An 18,428-nucleotide genomic window follows, 5' to 3' on the forward strand; every position below is an offset into this window, starting at 1 on the left:
AATCACTCATAACTTGGTGAAAATAGATCGTTTTTCTAAATAAAAATCACTGCTGTCACCTACATTATAGCGCCCATCTCCTTATGTAGGAGATGGGGCACTTATAATGTGGTGACAGAGCCTCTTTAAGTACAGACCTAACCAGTATGTAACCGTAATTACAATTGAAAAACTTCTGTTAGATCACACAAAACATAAGTGCAATATTTAATTGTGGGTAAAAATATTGTCGCCAAGAAAACAAACTGAAAAAACAACTAAGACAACGGATCCATAAACAAATGAAAATGTTAAGTTATGTGCGATCTGTGTACATCCCAGCTTATATAACCGCCCTTCACATACGTCCGGTAATCCTGTTTTGATTCCCTAATTGCGTAGAGGTAGAAGCGGTTTTTCCTAAGTGGTTTTTCACTGCTCGCAGAAAGAAAACCGCGTTATGCCCTATCTTGTAGCGGTTTCTGCCTCTGAACCTTCATTGAAATCAATGATAGGCAGGAAAAAAACGTACTGCTTTTATCACGGTTTTGGATTAAAAACCGCCTGCTGTTTCTTGCATTTTTTTAATTTAAAAAAACCAAAATTCTTAAGAGCCTAAAACAACACGTCTATCAACGCTTAGGGTATGTTCACACGGCAGCGTCCATTACGGCTGAAATTACGGAGCTGCTTTCAGGAGAAAACAGCTCCTGAATTTCAGACGTAATGGCATGTGCAGGCGTTTTTCGCTGCTTCCATTACGGACGTAATTGGAGCTGTTTTTCTATGGAGTCAATGGAAAACGGCTCCAACTACGTCCCAAGAAGTGACAGGCACTTCTTTGACGCGGGCGTCTTTTTAAAAAAAATGACTGTCGGCGCAAAACATCGTAAAACTCATTCAAATGAATGGGCAGATGTTTGCCGACGCTTTGGTGCCGTATTTTCGGATGTAATTCGAGGTTAAAACGCACGATTTACATCCGTAAACAGGGTGTGTGAACCCAGCCTGACACTTCAAAATCTGCCTCAAAATCCTGAAGGAATTTTGAGGCAGATTTTTTCTGACAGAATAACTCTGTGTAAACTAGGCCTAGGGGAGCAGTTTTGGCATCCGATGCATCAGTTGTGATGCCGGAGGTCTTCCTGCGCCGGACAGAAAAATGTTGCATGCGTCATTTTTCTGCCTGGCTATCGGTTGTCATCAGTTGTGTCCGGCTTTTGCATAAAACAACTGGCCAGATAAAACTGATATAGGAACCCATTATATAATTAAAGTGAAAATCCATCTTTGAACACCAAAATTCTGCACAAATTAAATATCTTTATAGTGGTCAGATACAGAGCTCCAATTCCCCTGTATAGCCTTTTCATTAAACAGTAACATTTTGTCTGCCTTCAGCTCCGCCTAGGGTGAGCCTGCTGTATACAGACTTATTATTGAGTTGAGATGCGTATTCACTCATCTTCCCCCTAGGGGTGGCATCAGATAGCCAAAGTTTTATCATTTAAATCTGCAGGGGATTTGGCGCTCTGTAACTGAAAACACTGAGTTCTGCGCCCCATAAAGTTAAGTGTCTTTTGGATCTTTTATACATTAAAAAAAAAAAAAAAAAGGTGATCTAGGTCATAAAGTCTACAGTTTTCAAACCCCAAAAAATTTAAATTCCCCAAAATACTTGTACAACATAAATATGGAGCCTTCTGGCAAAACATTGGGAAACCCATTGGGGACTCAATGTCCCTTCACTGGAAGAGTTTTTCCATCTTCGTTCTGCTGGGATGTAGTTTTGGGAACACAAACCGGAAAAACAGAAATTATCTTTTAGTGTGTTTTGTTTTTTTTTCCCATTGTATTTTATTTGGAGTATTCAGTTTTTATATTTGTTGGCTTTCAAACCTAATTTCTAAGGGTTATGCATGACTGTATGTTCCCCAACAGCCGTTAGTACTTTCTTAGTGTTACGTGTCTTGCTTTTTGGAGTTTTCTTCACTTCTAACCGCAAGATGCACAAAGTAGATTGACTGGTCTGGATTATGAATGTGATAACTCTATGCATGCAGCTATAAACTGTCATTGCATTTATGGTTTTGTTTTTAGAAATTCCTAATTTGCCTTGTTTTCTAAATCAATGGGGCAGATTTATCAAAACTAGTGAAAGAAAAAAAAGTAAAGGAAGGCGCCCATATTGACCTATCATTACTTATTTTCAAAATGGCCTTTGAAAACGGAGAGCTGGAATCTGGTTGTGATGGGAAACTACTCCACTTTCTTTCCAACAGTTTTGATAACTCCTCCACCCCAATGTTTAATAATGTTTTTTGTTTTTTTGTTTTTTTGTTTGTTTTGTTTTTTTAAATAAATTGAAAAAAAAACAACATATTAAATGTTAATACTTTCTTTGACTTCTTCTCTTGTACTACTTTTCGGTTATATGATATTTTCTTCTCTATTCACAGTCAAAACTAAGTTTATAGACTCCGTCTGACGGGGAACTATAAAGTCCTTACCAATGCACCCTGCAGAAAACGTACTAAAAACAACAATGGACTCATCTAGTTAATACATGTTCTGTGAAAGGCAACGGTCTTGCTACTTTTCCGGTGCAGGAGCATTCGGCATAGATGAATACATGCTACTAGCACTTCATGTAAATATGGGTGACATTTGTAATGTCATCTGTGCATCTCAGCCGACATTGATAAGCAAACAATCGGTCTAAATAATTATTCACTATAGACTCTAATAAATAATTCCAATGGTAAACTCCAGTTTTTACCAGAAATTAACTGTAATAACTCGCCTGGGTTCTAGTTCTCGGATTGCAGTACATTGGGGAAGCTCAGGTACCATGTTAAGGCCTATGAATGACAGAAAGTGGGCGAGCCACCCCCATCCCTATCAGGCAGAGGTGGTGAACAGCTGCAAAAAGCAGCTCTGGGCAATGTATTACTAGTCCTTCTCAAAGAATTAGGGTATGTGCGCACGATGAGAGGCTTTTACGGCTGAAATGACAGACTGTTTTCAGGAGAAAACAGCTGCCTCGTTTCAGCCGTAATTCCTCCTCTCATTTTGCGAGGCTTCTCTGACAGCCGTAAATTTAGAGCTGTGCTTCATTGAGTTCAATGAAGAACGGCTGAAATTACGTCTGAAAGAAGTGTCCTGCACTTCTTTTGACGAGGCTGTATTTTTACGCGTCGTCATTTGACAGCTGTCAAACGACGACGCATAAATGACAGGTCATCTGCACAGTAAGTCGGCAAACCCATTCAAATGAATGGGCAGATGTTTGCCGACGTATTGTAGCCCTATTTTCAGACATAAAAGGAGGCATAATACGCCTCGTTTACGTCTGAAAATAGGTCGTGTGAACCCAGCCTTAGAATATCATCAAAAACTGAAACTCCTATATTATATAGATTCATTACACACAGAGGAATCTATTTCCAGCATTTTCTTTCTTTTAATGTTGATGATTATGGTAACAGTTCATGAAAACCCAAATTTCATCACTCAGAAAATTAGAATATTATATAAGCCTAATTTCAAAAATGATTTTTAATACCGAAATGTAGGCCTACTGAAAAGTATGTACAGTACACCGTGTTCCAAATTATTATGCACATTGGATTTAAGTGTCAAACATTTAATTCGTTTTTCAATGAAACTCATGGATGGTATTGTGTCTTAGGGCTCTTTGGATCATTGTAATCAACCTCAGACACCTGTGATAATTACTTTGCCAGGTGTGCCCAATCAAAGGAAAACTACTTAAGGACGTTCCACATTATTAAGCAGACCACAGGTTTCAAGCAATATGGGAAAGAAAAAGGATCTCTCTGATGCCGAAAAGCGTGAAGTAGTGCAATACCTTGGACAAGGTATGAAAACATTGGATATTTCAAGAAAACGTAAGCGTGATCATCGTACTGTGAAAAGATTTGTGGCTGATTCAGAGCACAGACGGGTTCGTTCAGATAAAGGCATGAGGAAGGTTTCTGCCAGACAAATTAATAGGATTAGGAGAGCAGCTGCTAAAATGTCATTGCAAAGCAGCAAACAGGTATTTGAAGCTGCTGGTGCCTCTGGAGTCCCGCGGACCTCAAGGTGTAGGATCCTTCAGAGGTTTGCAAGTGTGCATAAAGCTATTATTCGGCCACCCCTAAACAATTCTCACAAGCAGAAACGGTTGCAGTGGGCTCAGAAATACATGAAGACAAATATTCCAACCGTGTTGTTTACTGATGAGTGCCGTGCAACCCTGGATGGTCCAGATGGATGGTTGGTGAATGGCCACCATGTCCCAACAAGGCTGCAACGTCGGCAAGGAGGTGGCGGAGTCATGTTTTGGGCTGGAATCATGGGGAGAGAGCTGGTAGGCCCCTTTAGGGTCCCTGACGGTGTGAAAATGACCTCTGCAAAGTACGTAGAGTTTATAACTGACCACTTTCTTCCGTGGTACAAAAAGAAGAACCGTGCCTTCCGTAGCAAAATTATCTTCATGCATGACAATGCACCATCTCATGCTGCAAAGAATACCTCTGTGTCATTGGCTGCTATGGGCATAAAAGGAGAGAAACTCATGGTGTGGCCCCCATGTTCCCCTGACCTCAACCCTATTGAGAACCTTTGGAGCATCCTCAAGCAAAATATCTATGAGGGTGGGAGGCAGTTCACATCAAAACAGAAGCTCTGGGAGGCTATTCTGACTACCTGCAAAGATATTCAAGCAGAAACTGTCCAAATACTCACAAATTCAATGGATGCAAGAATTGTGAAGGTGATATCAGAGAAGGGGTCCTATGTTAACATGTAACTTGGCCTGCTAAGTTTTTTTTTGATTGAAAGAGCTTTTGATTTCTGTAAATATGACCTTGTGATGCTGCAAATTCAACAAATTACCATTTTAGTTCTCTTTACAACCTTTAAAATGTTTTGATCTCTGTTGTGCATAATAATGTGAAACAGTGCATTCTGAGTTTTTTACTTCTAAAAAAAAATCTGTTCTCATTAGGAGATTTGTTCAATAAAATTCGCATTATACTCCAACGGTTGATGGCTTGAAGATTATACCGACTGTCATTTGCATCGACTATTTAGGAAAATCAGCGAAAAATAACATTTGCATAATAATTTGGAATGCGGTGTATATGCACTCAATACTTGGTCGGGGCTCCTTTTGCATGAATTACTGCATCAATGCGGCGTGGCATGGCGGTGATCAGCCTGTGGCACTGCTGAGGTGTTATGGAAGCCCAAGTTGCTTTGATATCGGCCTTCAGCTCGTCTGCATTGTTCGGTCTGGTGTCTCATCTTCCTCTTGACAATACCATATAGATTCTCTATGGGGTTTAGGTCAGGCGAGTTTGCTGGTCAATCAAGCAGATCGATACTGCGGTTATTACACCAGGTATTGGTACTTTTGGCAGTGCGGGCAGGTGCCACGTCCTACTGGAAAATGAAATCTGCATCTTCATAAAGTTTGTCAGCAGAGGGAAGCATGAAGTGCTCTAAAATTTCCTGGTAGATGCTGCGCTGACTCTGGACTTGATATAACACAGTGGACCAACACTACTGCTCAGTGATCCAAAGTCCTGTTTTCAGATAAAAGTTAATTTTGCATTTCATTTGGAAATCAAGGTCTCAGAGTCTGGAGGAAGAGTGGAGAGACATCAATCCAAGTGTCTTGCGGTCCAGTGTGAAGTTTCTACAGTCAGTGATGGTTTGGGGAGCCGTGTCATCTGCTGGTGTTGGTCCACTGTGTTATATCAAGTCCAGAGTCAATACAGCCGTCTACCAGGAAATTTTCGTGCATTTCATGCTTCCCTCTGCTGACAAACTTTATGGAGATGCTGATTTCATTTTCCAGCAGGACTTGGCACCTGCCCACACTGCCAAAAGTACCAATACCCTGTTTAATAACCCTTTCATGACCAACGGTCACTGATGCCCCTGTGTCCATGTCAAATTTTCCATTTTGATATCTTTGGAACAGCTTTGCATATCACCACTTTTTTTACTTTGTTTTATTAACCCCTTAATGCATTATCACGTAACTGTACGTGATAAGGGCTAAGGGGACGTATGGAGCGAGCTCACGGGCTGAGCTTGCTCCATACACAGCGGATGGCGGGCGGTGTTACACAGCTGACGCCTCACTGCAATGGGAGGAATCAAAGTTCACTTTGATTGCGCCTGTTTAACACCTTAAATGCCACGGTCAATCGCTGCATTTAAAGTGTTAGGGTATGTGCACACACACTAATTACGTCCGTAATTGACGGACGTATTTCGGCCGCAAGTCCCGGACCGAACACAGTGCAAGGAGCCGGGCTCCTAGCATCATACTTATGTACGATGCTAGGAGTTCCTGCCTCTCCGTGGAACTGCTGTCCCGTACTGAAAACATGATTACAGTACGGGACAGTTGTCCTGCAGCGAGGCAGGGACTCCTAGCATCGTACATAAGTATGATGCTAGGAGCCCAGCTCCCTGCACTGTGTTCGGTCCGGGACTTGCGGCCGAAATACGTCCGTCAATTACGGACGTAATTAGTGTGTGTGCACATACCCTTAGAATCAGGGGGGCCCCCTTAAACAAACCATCGCGCCAGCCGCGTCACGATTGGCCAGTAACAACGGTTGTTATGGCAGCCTGGGGACCTAACAACGGCCCCCAGGTCCGCCATCTTTGTACTCCTTTGAAGCTCTGCCTCTGGCAGGGCTTCAAAGAAGACTGTCAGAATCTTAGTATTGCAGTATATCATGCAAGCGATCAAACTATCGCTGCTTCAATTCCCCTAGGGGGACTAATAAAAAAAGTAAAAAACAGTTAAATAAAGGGCTTTTTTTATGTTCCAAAAAAAATTAAGTATAAAAAGTAAAAAAAAAACAAAACCTTTGCAAATTTTTTTCCTAAATGCATGTTAAAAAAAAAAAGTTAACATAACTGATATCGCCGCGTCTCTAAAAGTCCAAGCTATCACAAAAAAATCTCTATACAAAACACGCAAATTTCTGTTTTTTTGGTCACCTTAGCGCTCAAAAAAATGAAGTAAAAAGTGATCAAAATATTGCATATACCCCAAAATGGTATTGGTAAAATCTACAGCTCGCCCCACATCGCTAAATTGATGGAAAAATGTAAAAGTTATGGCTCTCAGAATTCGGCGACACAAAAGATTTTTTTAATTTAGCAAATAGTTTTATTTTTTTAAAAGTGGTAAAACATAAAACAAAACATATAAATTTGGTATCGCCGTAATTGTACCAACCTGCAGAATAAGGTGAATATGTCGTTTTTACCGCCTGGTGTACGCCGTAAAAACAAAACCCCCCAAAATTGACGTAATCACTGTTTTTTGCCCATTTCAGCCCACAAATAATTTATTTTCAGCTTCCCAGTACATTATGTGGTACAATAAATGGTGCCATGAAAAACTACAACTTGTCCCGCAAAAAACTAGACCTCATATGGCTATATAGACAGAAAAATAAAAAAGTTATAGCTTTTGGAAGGTGGGGAGGAAAAACTAAAGTGAAAATCCGAAAAATGGCTGAGGAGGGAAGGGGTTAACAAGACTAATGAAGCTTTCATTTTTTTTATTTATATATATATATATATATATATATATATATAATTCACACTGTACAGCTCTGTAACAATTAGTCCTTTTATCTCTCCGTCACCCTGGATCGCTTTGAGGGGAAATTGAAGAGGGCTATATACACACGACAGTGAAAAGTTTTTCATGGCTGTTTTGCATCAATGTGTCTCAAAATTGGAATTCGTTTCTCGGCCGTCTGACCGTTTTTACCGCCATTTGCCATCTGTTTTTCATGGACGTTAAAAAAAAAAAGAATGAATTTTATACGTTAGGGCTTTTTTTCCCAAACCGCTGAAAACACCACAGTGCCCATGTAGATAGTGACGCAGTACCACTGTAGATAGTGCCACATTGCCCACATCAATAGTGCCAGTGCCCACTGTAACTAGTGCCACCGTTCTCCCTGTAGATGATGCCCACTTAGTCCCACACACTGCCTATGTAGATAGCGCCAGTGTCCCCTTTAGAGTGCCAATATAATGTACAGTACCCATGTAGATAGTGCCATGCCCCCTGTAAATAGTGCCACCACCCCTGTAGATAGCAACTCCCCCCCCCTGTATTTAGCAATATCCCCGCTGTGCCACACCCCCTGTAAATGACACTCCTTTCCTATAAATAGCACCACTGTAGTTCCCTGTAGGAGCGGAATCCCTCTGGCAGAAGATTCCGCTCATACAGGAAGCCCCTGATGTCTCTGTCCATATATGGACAGTGACGTCAGGGGTTAACTCTAAAAGCGGAATCCCCTGCCAGAGTGGGGATTCCGCTCCAGGAGCAGCCCCTGACCTCACTGGCCGTATATGGATAGTGACACCAAGGGCTTCTCCAGTAGCGGAATCCCCGACAGAGTGATCTGACAATGGGGATTCAGCTCCTAGAGAGAGCCGCTGACGTCATTGTCCATATATGGATAGTGATACCAGGGGCTTATCCGGTAGCAGAATCCCCGGCTAGAGTGTCGGCCGGGGATTCCGATGCTGGAGGGAGCTTAGGTTGCGCTATCTACAGAGGGTTTTGTGGGGGTTGTGGGTGGCACTATCTACAGTGGGGGGGGGGGGTCTATCTTGGGGCTCTCAAAGCCTCAGCACACATGAGAGTTCAGTGCTGCTCACACTGAAGCAGCACTGCACTCATTAAACCCCTTCCAGGCTGCCAACGTCTCTACACGTGCTAACTGCACGGGGCATCGGCAGTTAGAACGTATATAGCCGTATGGCAGTCGTGAAGGGATTAATAACCGCAGTATCGATCTGCTTGATCGGCCAGCAAATGCGCCTGACCTAAACCCCATAGAGAATCTATAGGGTATTGTCAAGAGGAAGACGAGACACCAGACCCAACAATGCAGACGAGCTGAATGCCGCTATCAAAGCAACCTGGGCTTCCATAACACCTCAGTAGTGCCACAGGCTGATCGCCTCCATGCCACGCCACATTGATGCAGTAATTCATGCATAAGGAGCCCCGACCAAGTATTGAGGGCATATACTGTACATACTTTTGAGGAGGCCAACATTTCGGTATTAAAAATCATTTTTGAAATTGGGCTTATATAGTTACATAGTTTGTACGGTTGAAAAAAGACACATGTCCATCAAGTTCAACCAAGGGATGGGAAAAGGGAAGGTAAAAATTTCTACACATAGGAGCTGATATTTTTTTGTTCTAGGAAATTATCTAAGCCTTTTTTAAAGCCATCTACTTGGGTTTTACATGGAACAGGATTTCTCCATATTTTTTGTATGTGCCATTCATATATTTATATAAGTTAATCATGTCCCCCCCTTAGTCGTCTTTTTTTCAAGGCTAAATAGGTTTAATTCTTTTAATCTTTCCTCATAACTTAGATTCCCCATGCCCCTAATTAGCTTCGTTGCTCTTCTTTGTATTTTTTCCAACTCCAGGGCATCCTTTCTATGAACCGGAGCCCAGAACTGAACTGCATATTCTAGATGAGGCCTCACTAATGCTTTGTAAAGTGGTAATATTACATCCCTGTCCCGCGAGTCCATGCCTCTTTTAATACACGACAATATCTTGCTGGCCCTTGTAGCAGCTGATTGACATTGCATGCTGTTATTTAGTTTAGGATTTACAAGTACACCCAGATCCTTCTCAACAAGTGACTCCCCCAAGTGTAGCTCCCCCTAGGACATATGATGCATGCAGGTTGTTCGTACCCAGGTGTATAACTTTACATTTATCTACATTAAACTTCATTTGCCAAGATGACGTCCAAACACTTAGTGTGTCCAAATCAGCTTGCAATTCTCGAACATCTTCCATAGACTGAACTAGATTACATAGCTTGCTGTCATCTGCAAAAATAGAAATAGTGCTATTAATCCCATCCTCTATATCATTGATTAATACCTTGAATAATAGTGGCCCCAGCACTGAACACTGGGGTACATCACTTATAACTGGGGACTATTCAGAGTAGGAATCATTTACCACAACTCTCTGGATATGGTCCTTGAGCCAATTCTCAATCCAATTACAAACTATACTTTCTAAACCTATAGTCCTTAATTTACCCATTAGTCGTCTATGGGGGACAGTGTCAAATGCCTTTGCAAAGTCCAAAAACACTATATCCACAGCGGCCCCTCTGTCTAGGCTTCTGCTCACCTCTTCATAAAAACAAATCAGGTTGGTTTGACAACTTCTGTCCTTAGTAAAACCGTGCTGGCTGTCACTTGTAATACTATTTTTTGTCACATAATCCCGTATATAGTCCCTCAATAGCCCCTCAAACATTTTCCCCATGATGGATGTTAAGCTTACTGGTCTATAATTACCTGGGGAAGACCTAGAGCCCTTTTTGAAAATAGGCACCACATTTGCCCTTCGCCAGTCCCTTGGCACTATACCAGTCACTAGAGAATCTCTAAATATTATGAAGAGGGGGACAGAAATAACTGAACTAAGCTCTTTAAGAACTCTAGGGTGTAACTCATCTGGTCCCGGGGCCTTGTGTATGTTTATTTTATTTAATTTAGCTTGCACCATATCTACATTCATCCAATTCAGTATATCAACTGATATATTAACAGCACTGGCACCAGCTACATCGGCTGCTCTTTCTTCTGTTGTATATACAGAGCTGAAGAGCCCATTTAGTAACTCTGCCTTCTCTTGATCCCCTGTGACCAACACCCCATTACCACTATCTAGGGGTCCTACATGTTCAGACCTTGGCTTTTTTGCATTTATATACTTGAAGAATTTTTTGGGATTTGTTTTACTATCCTTGGCCACCTGCCTTTCATTTTGTATTTTTGCTGATTTTATTACCTTTTTACAGACTTTATTACGCTCTTTATATTTTACAAAGGCTACAGCTGTACCCTCAGATTTGTATTTTTCAAATGCCCTTTTTTTGTCATGTATTGCCCCTTTCACAGAAGGTGTAAGCCATGTGGGGTTTAATTTTAGTCGTTTATACTTGTTACCTATAGGAATAAATTTTGCACTATAATTACCCAAAGTAGATTTGAAAATCTCCCATTTATCATTTGTACCATTATTTGACATTAGTTCTTCCCAGTCCATATCCTGAATTGCAGCCTTCATCCTGGGGAAATTGGCTTTCTTAAAATTAAGTGTTTTTGCCCTCCCAGCCTGTGTTTGTTTTTTACAGTATAGGTAAAATGTAACTATATTATGATCACTGTTACCAAGGTTTTCACGAACATTGACATTCCCAACAAGATCTGCATTATTAGAAATCACCAGATCCAACAGAGCTTCACCTCTAGTCAGGTCTTCCACAAACTGGCCCATAAAATTTTCCTGCAACAGGTTGAGGAAATGTCTCCCCTTTGCAGTAAAAGCCGAACCATGACACCAATTAATATCCCGGTAATTAAAATCTCCCATTATCACTACAGTACCCGCCTGTGCAGCCCGCTCCATCTGTTTATATAGCTGAACATCCATCTCCTCAGTTATATTGGGGGGTCTATAGATTACACCAAAAGTAATTTTTTTCAGTGTTTTCCTCCCTTTCTAGTTCTACCCACAAGGTTTCAACCTCCTCACAATCTTCACCCTCTGTCTCATTCACACTCTCCTTCATATCACTTCTCACATACAGACATACACCACCACCTTTCCTACTTGTCCTTTCTTTCTGAAACAGTGTAAAACCCTGTAGATTTACAGCCCAGTCATGTGAAGAGTTCGGCCATGTTTCAGCAACACCAACTATATCAATATTTTCTTCCAGTACCAAGGCCTCCAGCTCCCCCATTTTGCTTGCTAGACTTCTGGCATTTGTGAACATACACTTTAACTTGCCTTTAAATGTTCCACTTTCAGTATCAGAAATGTGATTATTTGACATTATTTGGGCATTTTTATTTTCACTGCTGTTTTGTAACGAAAGTACCTCCTTATCCTGTGGTCTAGTCCTCTCCCCATAGTCTGTTTCTCCCCCCACCAATATGGTCTGACCCCTCTCTAACCTAACTATCTCTTTATTTTCTACATAGACCTCCCTCCTCAGCCCTAGTTTAAATACTCTGCCACCCCAGCTTGAATTCTCTCCCCCAGCACAGCGGACCCCCTTCCGTTTAGGTGCAAATCATCTGCAGAATACAGTTTGTACCCCAATGAAAAGTCAGCCCAGTGCTCTAGGAACCCAAAGCCTTCTCCTCTACACCAAGACTTCAGCCATGCATTTAACTCCCTGAGCTCCCGCTGTCTTTCCTGTGATGCGCATGGCACAGGCAGTATTCCTGAGAATACAACCTTGGAGGTCCTTCCCTTCAGCTTGTAGCCTAGTTCTTTAAAATTATTTTTAAGGCTCCTCCACCTACCATTTATTTTGTCTTTGGTACCTACATGGACCACAACAGCTGGATCATCACCAGCTCCTCCCAGCAATTTATCCACCCGTTCCACCACATGCCGAACCCTGGCACTAGCGAGACCGCAAACCATTCGGTTGAGGCGGTCTTGGCGACAAATTATTCTATCCGTCTTCCTGATTATAGAATCCCCTACAACTATCAATATAATCATCAAATTTTCTGAGAGACTAAATTTGGGGGTTTCATTAACTGTTACCATAATAATCAACATTAAAAGAAAAAAAATGCAGGAAATAGATCACTCTGTGTGTAATGAATCTATAGAATATATGAGTTTCACTTTTTTAATTGAATTACTGAAATGATATTCTAATTCATTGAGAAGGACTAGTACATGGTTACGTATTTATTTAAATGGGTGCTTTGAAAAACGACATTATCTTGTCAGTATGTGCAGGCGTTTTCAGTTTTCTTTGGCAATATTAACTGATCAGTGGAGCTGATCCGCAACCAGACACCCCCACAATCAGCTGATTGACTGTCAATGGAAAAGAAAAGGCATGAAAGTAATAGAAAAGTGTTTTCAGAGATACACAACTTTTTCTGTAGATGGCTGTGAAATGTAAAAGTTTGAGGGTCACCATTAAAGTTATTAAAATACTTGGAGTTGTTACATGGGGCTCCACCTTCAGGCAACTTGAATTTATTGTCTTGTGTACACCATCATACAAGTTTAACATTATCTATATTCCTAGTGGGGTCTTCTATAGCTTAGGAGGGCAAGAGAAGTCAATAAGTGATGGTTGTGTGAGGGTGAGGAGCCCCTTGACTTAGGCATCATTTACACGAGCGTAATATACGCACCTATATTAGGCTATGGGGCAGTGCAGACAGTCCATGAGTTTTGCGCAGCGTGAGTCCGCTGAGTAAAACTCACGACATGTTCTATATTTCTGCGTTTTTCGCGCATCACGCACCCATTGAAGTCAATGGGTGCGTGAAAACCACGCAGGTCGCACGGAAGTATTTCCGTGCGAACTGCGTGTTTCGCGCAACAGCTGTCAAAAGGATGAATGTAAACAGAAAAGCACCACGTGCTTTTCTGTTTACAAACATCCAAACGGAGTGTCATAATGATGGCGGCTACGCGAAAATCACGCAGCCGCGCATCATACACTGATGACACACGGAGCTGTTAAGTGCCTTTTGCGTCGGCAAAACGCACACGCTCGTGTAAATCAGGCCTAATGTGTAGAAGCTTATTTGGTTGTGGTTTCCACATGTCCTCTCTGTTTATAGCAGGGCGATACTCCATGACATTCCTAGGTTTTCTATTAGGTTCAAATGTAAAATAACACATTTTTTCCCAGGAGAGAGAACGAAGGTCTCCAGCCTTTAACCTCCATATAGCCAGCTTCCCAGAAAATAATGGAAGCGCTCTGCAGCTATTCTGTCAGCAGGAAGGAATTAAGGTAGATGCAGATTCACTTCTCTCTTCTGGTACATACTATGTGTTCTCACTGCCATTAACCCATTGTTGATGTAGACATGTTAACCAAGCATCCCTTACATATGTCGTTATTGGTACCCATGAAACATGATGTCATGCATGGTCACCGTCACCATTGTACAGCTTATATTTGCTGTTTCAATCCTGTAATAGTTCCATAATACCTTTGTATGTGCTCATGGGGTAAAGATAAAAGTGCGAAACTTCACTTCAAACCATGAAGATAACTATTTTGTGACATGGACCGTGAAATGGTCTTATTAGAAAAGCTTCCTGTGATGTCACTCATAGCTGGTGACATCACAAGTAATTTGCAGCCTCGATTCATTCAGCCGCTCTACACGCGTACATTCCTTTAAACCATTGGCTTGGTTAAAAAATTATTATAATCGATTAAGGCTTAAACATTGTATTTAATCTCATGACTAAGACTAGATGCTAACGTGTGCCATACAACAAGACCGATCTCAGAACATTGCATCCCTGCACAGGGACAAATTAGTTATTATCCCACTCCTGAAAATCTTCTACTGTAGTATCTGCTATTGGGAGACTTCAGGGGTTGTTTTCTATAATTACGCTTACACCCTTGGAGAACTCCTTTTCTGTATACTTCTATAGATCTAGCAGAGGTAGTATTTCTGTATACAGACAATAGGAGTGATCATGACTCCCCTCTGTAGGTACTTCACGGGACCCAAAGTGCGTAAAGGGTTTTTTGGGGGGGGGGGGGTTATGACCCCATAAAACCCAAACATTTTAATTTTCTGTTTTTACCCAGCAATACAGTTTAAGCTTTCCCAATAGTTCAAGATACCCTACCTTGTCTATGTCGTCCTATACTATCTAACATCTATATCTGCGTGAGACTTAAAATGCAGTCAGACGTGGCAAATTTTGTTGAAAAAAAATTCTGAAAATAAGCTCTATTCATCTGAATGGAATAATCCATGCACCTGTTGCATAACGCTAGATGAACGGGACTGATTTTCAGTCATAGAAATTTTTGCAACAAACTCTGCCGCACCATTTTTTTTAATTTTTTTTTAGGTCTTTATTTTTTTCTTTGCTCCACACTGAAAAAGTGATGACAATTTAATCTCTGTTTACTTCAGTCTGCATCAGACTGGGTTCCTACAGGACAGTTTAGATCCGTTTTGTGTCTTTTTTAGCCGAAACATGGAGCGGATGAAAAAAAAAAAAAGTTAACCAAAGTAATCTAGTGATTCCCATGTGTTTTACATCTACATTGCTTTTATGCAGGATATATTTAGGGTAGATCTTGAGTCATATGAACCAAAGTGATCAATGGTTGAGAACCCCATTATTGTAAATGGGTATTCCAGCATATAACATTCACATTAGGGTAGTCTATCAGTTTGTGGGGGTCTGACCCCTGGGACCCTTCATTGCAGTACCCAATACAGATCTGCTCTCGTCCATTCTGCTATATTTGGTACTGCAGATCAGGCCTATAGTACCAGAAAGCCATACAGATAAGGATGGCGATGTGTTGGTTACTACAGTGATGCCCCTTTGATTTGGACCCCACCAATCAGCAGAACAATGTCATATCCCCGTATACCCCTGTATACACATAGCTAACAAATACAATAAGTTCTTATATTCGATCTTGGACACTGTGAGGTTTCCTACAGCCAATGGTTTAGATCATTTACATCTTCATTATTACTATGTGCCATGACATTGGCATGTCCTAGAGTTTCTACTATTTTGATATATTTGCCTGGGTCTTCGTATCCCTCATGCCACTGTATAGAACAACCTGTATTGATGCTTGAACAGTGATTCGAGCCTTTTAGTGACGGGGAGACCTGCAGATGATTGCTCTACAATCTGTTGCAGGCCTCAAGGGGACATGAGTCTTCAGACTATAGCTGCATGGTATGTATTTCTCAATCATCACCTTCACGTTGCATCGCTGTTTGTACGTTTTGCTTTCAGTCATTCTCCACTTTGTATTTCTGGATTATTACTGACTGCAGGGAATGGCCTGGTTTTACTCATGTGGTTGCTTTCTTTCAGGATGTGGATATTTCAGAACTAATGAAGAAGCTGGATATACTGGGAGATAATGGGGTAATTTTTCATCTTGAAAATTAATAACCAATCTGTGGCTGTTTCTTGGTTTCGACAAATACCTTACCTAGCAAAGTCACCCTCAAAGAATACCGCCAACGTTTTATAGTTTAAACCTATATGCATGTTTTACTTTTCTAGCATTGATTTGGGTATTATATTTTCTTCTCCATTTACATCCAAAGTTAAAGTTAGAATTCTGCTGGAGAGCAATGTATTTTTGGAGCTCCGGTAGCATTTACACACTTAAAGGGAATGTGTCGCTAGAAATGTTTTTTAAATTTTTTTTAGTTAAACAGTTAGTGTATAAATGATTAAACATTGTTCTAATTTTTTTAATTTTTTCACGAGTCAGGAAATATTATAAATTAGATTCTAATTTATAACATTCCCAGTGCTGGTCACTAGATGGAGCAATTCCCAAAATTGCAGCATTGGCATGTGGTAAAGCAACCACATTGCTTTATGCTGCAAAATTTGAGAATACACACTCGCTCTAGTGAGCTCACAGAATCCCCACTCCCTTATCCTGTAGGTCGCCATTTTTTGAGCTAACACACAGTGTAGTAGGTTTACATACACTAGTAATCACACAGTAAAACACTTACATACACAGACCTAACTTACCTGCCGCCGCCGCTCCCTCCGGTCCGTCCGCTCCCTCTGGTCCGTCCGCTCCCTCTGCTCCTCGTGCTTGCTTCAGAACACATGTCCGGAAGCCGCGACCGGAAGTAGTAATCTTACTGTCCGGCCGCGGCTTCCGGTCCACAAGAAAATGGCCGAAGACCTTCAATTTGGACTGTGTGGGAGCGGCGCATGCGCCGTTCCCACACAGACGGCGTACAGCATAGTGGATGGAACGGGCCCCGTTCGCATTCTCTATGGGGATGTATGTGCCGTATTCCATCTCTGTATGTGTCGTTAATCTAAAATGGCAGCCCCCATAGACAAGAAAAAGTTACAAAGTAAAAAAAAGTAAAACACACAAATAAATAAAACATTTTTTAATAAAACACTAAAAGCAAATTGGCCTAGTAGCCAAAAAAGTTGTGCCTTTTGGCTAATAGAAGCGCTGAAATAAAGCGGACTGAGGGTATGTTCACACGGCATCGTCTGTAAAGGCTGAAATTACGGGGATGTTTTCAGGAGGAAACATCCCCGTAATTTCAGCCGTAACGGCATGTGCAGGCGCTTGAACGCCGCGTCCATTACGGACGTAATTGGCGCTGCTTTTCATTGGAGTCAATGAATAACGGCTCCAATTACGCCCCAAGAAGTGACAGTTCACTTCTTTGACGCGGGCGTCTATTTACGCGCCGTCATTTGACAGTGGCGCGTAAATATACGCCTCGTGTGAACAGACCAACGTCAGCCCATTGCTTTCAATGGGCAGATGTTTGTCAACGCTATTGAGGCGCATTTTTCGGACGTAATTCGGGGCAAAAACGCCCGAATTACGTCCGTAATTAGTGTGTGTGAACATACCCTGATAGTTATGAGTTTTCTGTATTCGGGAGGTGAGCGCTTTCCATACCATCCCCCGCCCTACATGCTGGTGAATGACAGGCTGCTGTGTATATGTGCATAGAGAGTTACCGCAGCGAGAGGTGGGGGGATTTTTTGGTGCCGTTTTGGCTACTAGGAGTACAGCCCTGCAGCTGTAAAATACTGCCCTTACATACAGCTGCATAGTCTGCTGACAGATCCACTTTAAAGTTCAGCATGAGGCTATGTGAAACCATAGTAAGGAAACCTAGTGGCTGAATGGTCTTGAACAGTCAAAAGCTAAAAAAAAATAGCTTCGAGTAATTGACACTCCTTCCTTTCTTACTGGTTTTAAAGATGTACAGCCGTTTACGTAAGTCCTATAAACTTGAATAGGGAAAGCCACGCACATGCACGGCCACCTCACCATTCATTCATCTGAATGCAGGAGCCACCTCACCTGATGGAACAGGAACCCATTCTCTCATTGTTTGGGGGGGTTCCTGAGGTAATCAGGACCCCCTGTGATATGCTATAAATGTAAAAAATTTGAATAGCCCTTTAATAAGAGTTTGAGGAGCAATTTAATTTAGATCTGGTGGATGAGAACATATAAAATGGAATCATATTAATTTGATCCAGTTTTTAATGCAGTTTTTGAAGCCAAAGCCAGGAGTAGATCCATAAGGAAGGGGAAGTATAAAGAACTGGCTGATACATTTCCTTCATCTTGGATACACTCATGGCTTTGGCTCCAAAAACTGGATGAGTGATTTCTGCCTTATGCCAGTTGCACACGACCGAGTGCCACTCGGGCCGTTTTTCATGGCATCCGAGTGGCACCCGATAGTTTTCACAGACCTGACTCTCCGATCCGTGGACATGTCCTATCTTTCCACGGGTTACGGACGGGACTCGGCCGGCACAC

The 18,428-nt window shown here is 41.6% G+C and overlaps 1 protein-coding gene across 8 annotated transcripts in view; it reads left to right on the forward strand.

Moving 5' to 3' along the window:
- JAKMIP1 (janus kinase and microtubule interacting protein 1) overlaps nucleotides 1–18,428 on the forward strand; it is a 148,217-nt gene that overhangs the window by 104,106 nt on the left and 25,683 nt on the right. For 7 of the 8 annotated variants that reach the window (XM_075857945.1, XM_075857937.1, XM_075857919.1 and 4 more), the window contains 2 exons: nucleotides 13,776–13,877; nucleotides 15,962–16,015. In XM_075857945.1, coding sequence (XP_075714060.1) covers nucleotides 13,776–13,877; nucleotides 15,962–16,015 — 156 coding nt within the window. The remainder of the gene's footprint in view (nucleotides 1–13,775; nucleotides 13,878–15,961; nucleotides 16,016–18,428) is intronic. The other variant, XM_075857964.1, reaches the window with a different exon arrangement.

Source organism: Rhinoderma darwinii, chromosome 1 (assembly GCF_050947455.1).
Source record: "Rhinoderma darwinii isolate aRhiDar2 chromosome 1, aRhiDar2.hap1, whole genome shotgun sequence".
In the NCBI taxonomy this organism is placed as follows: Eukaryota; Metazoa; Chordata; class Amphibia; order Anura; family Rhinodermatidae; genus Rhinoderma; species Rhinoderma darwinii.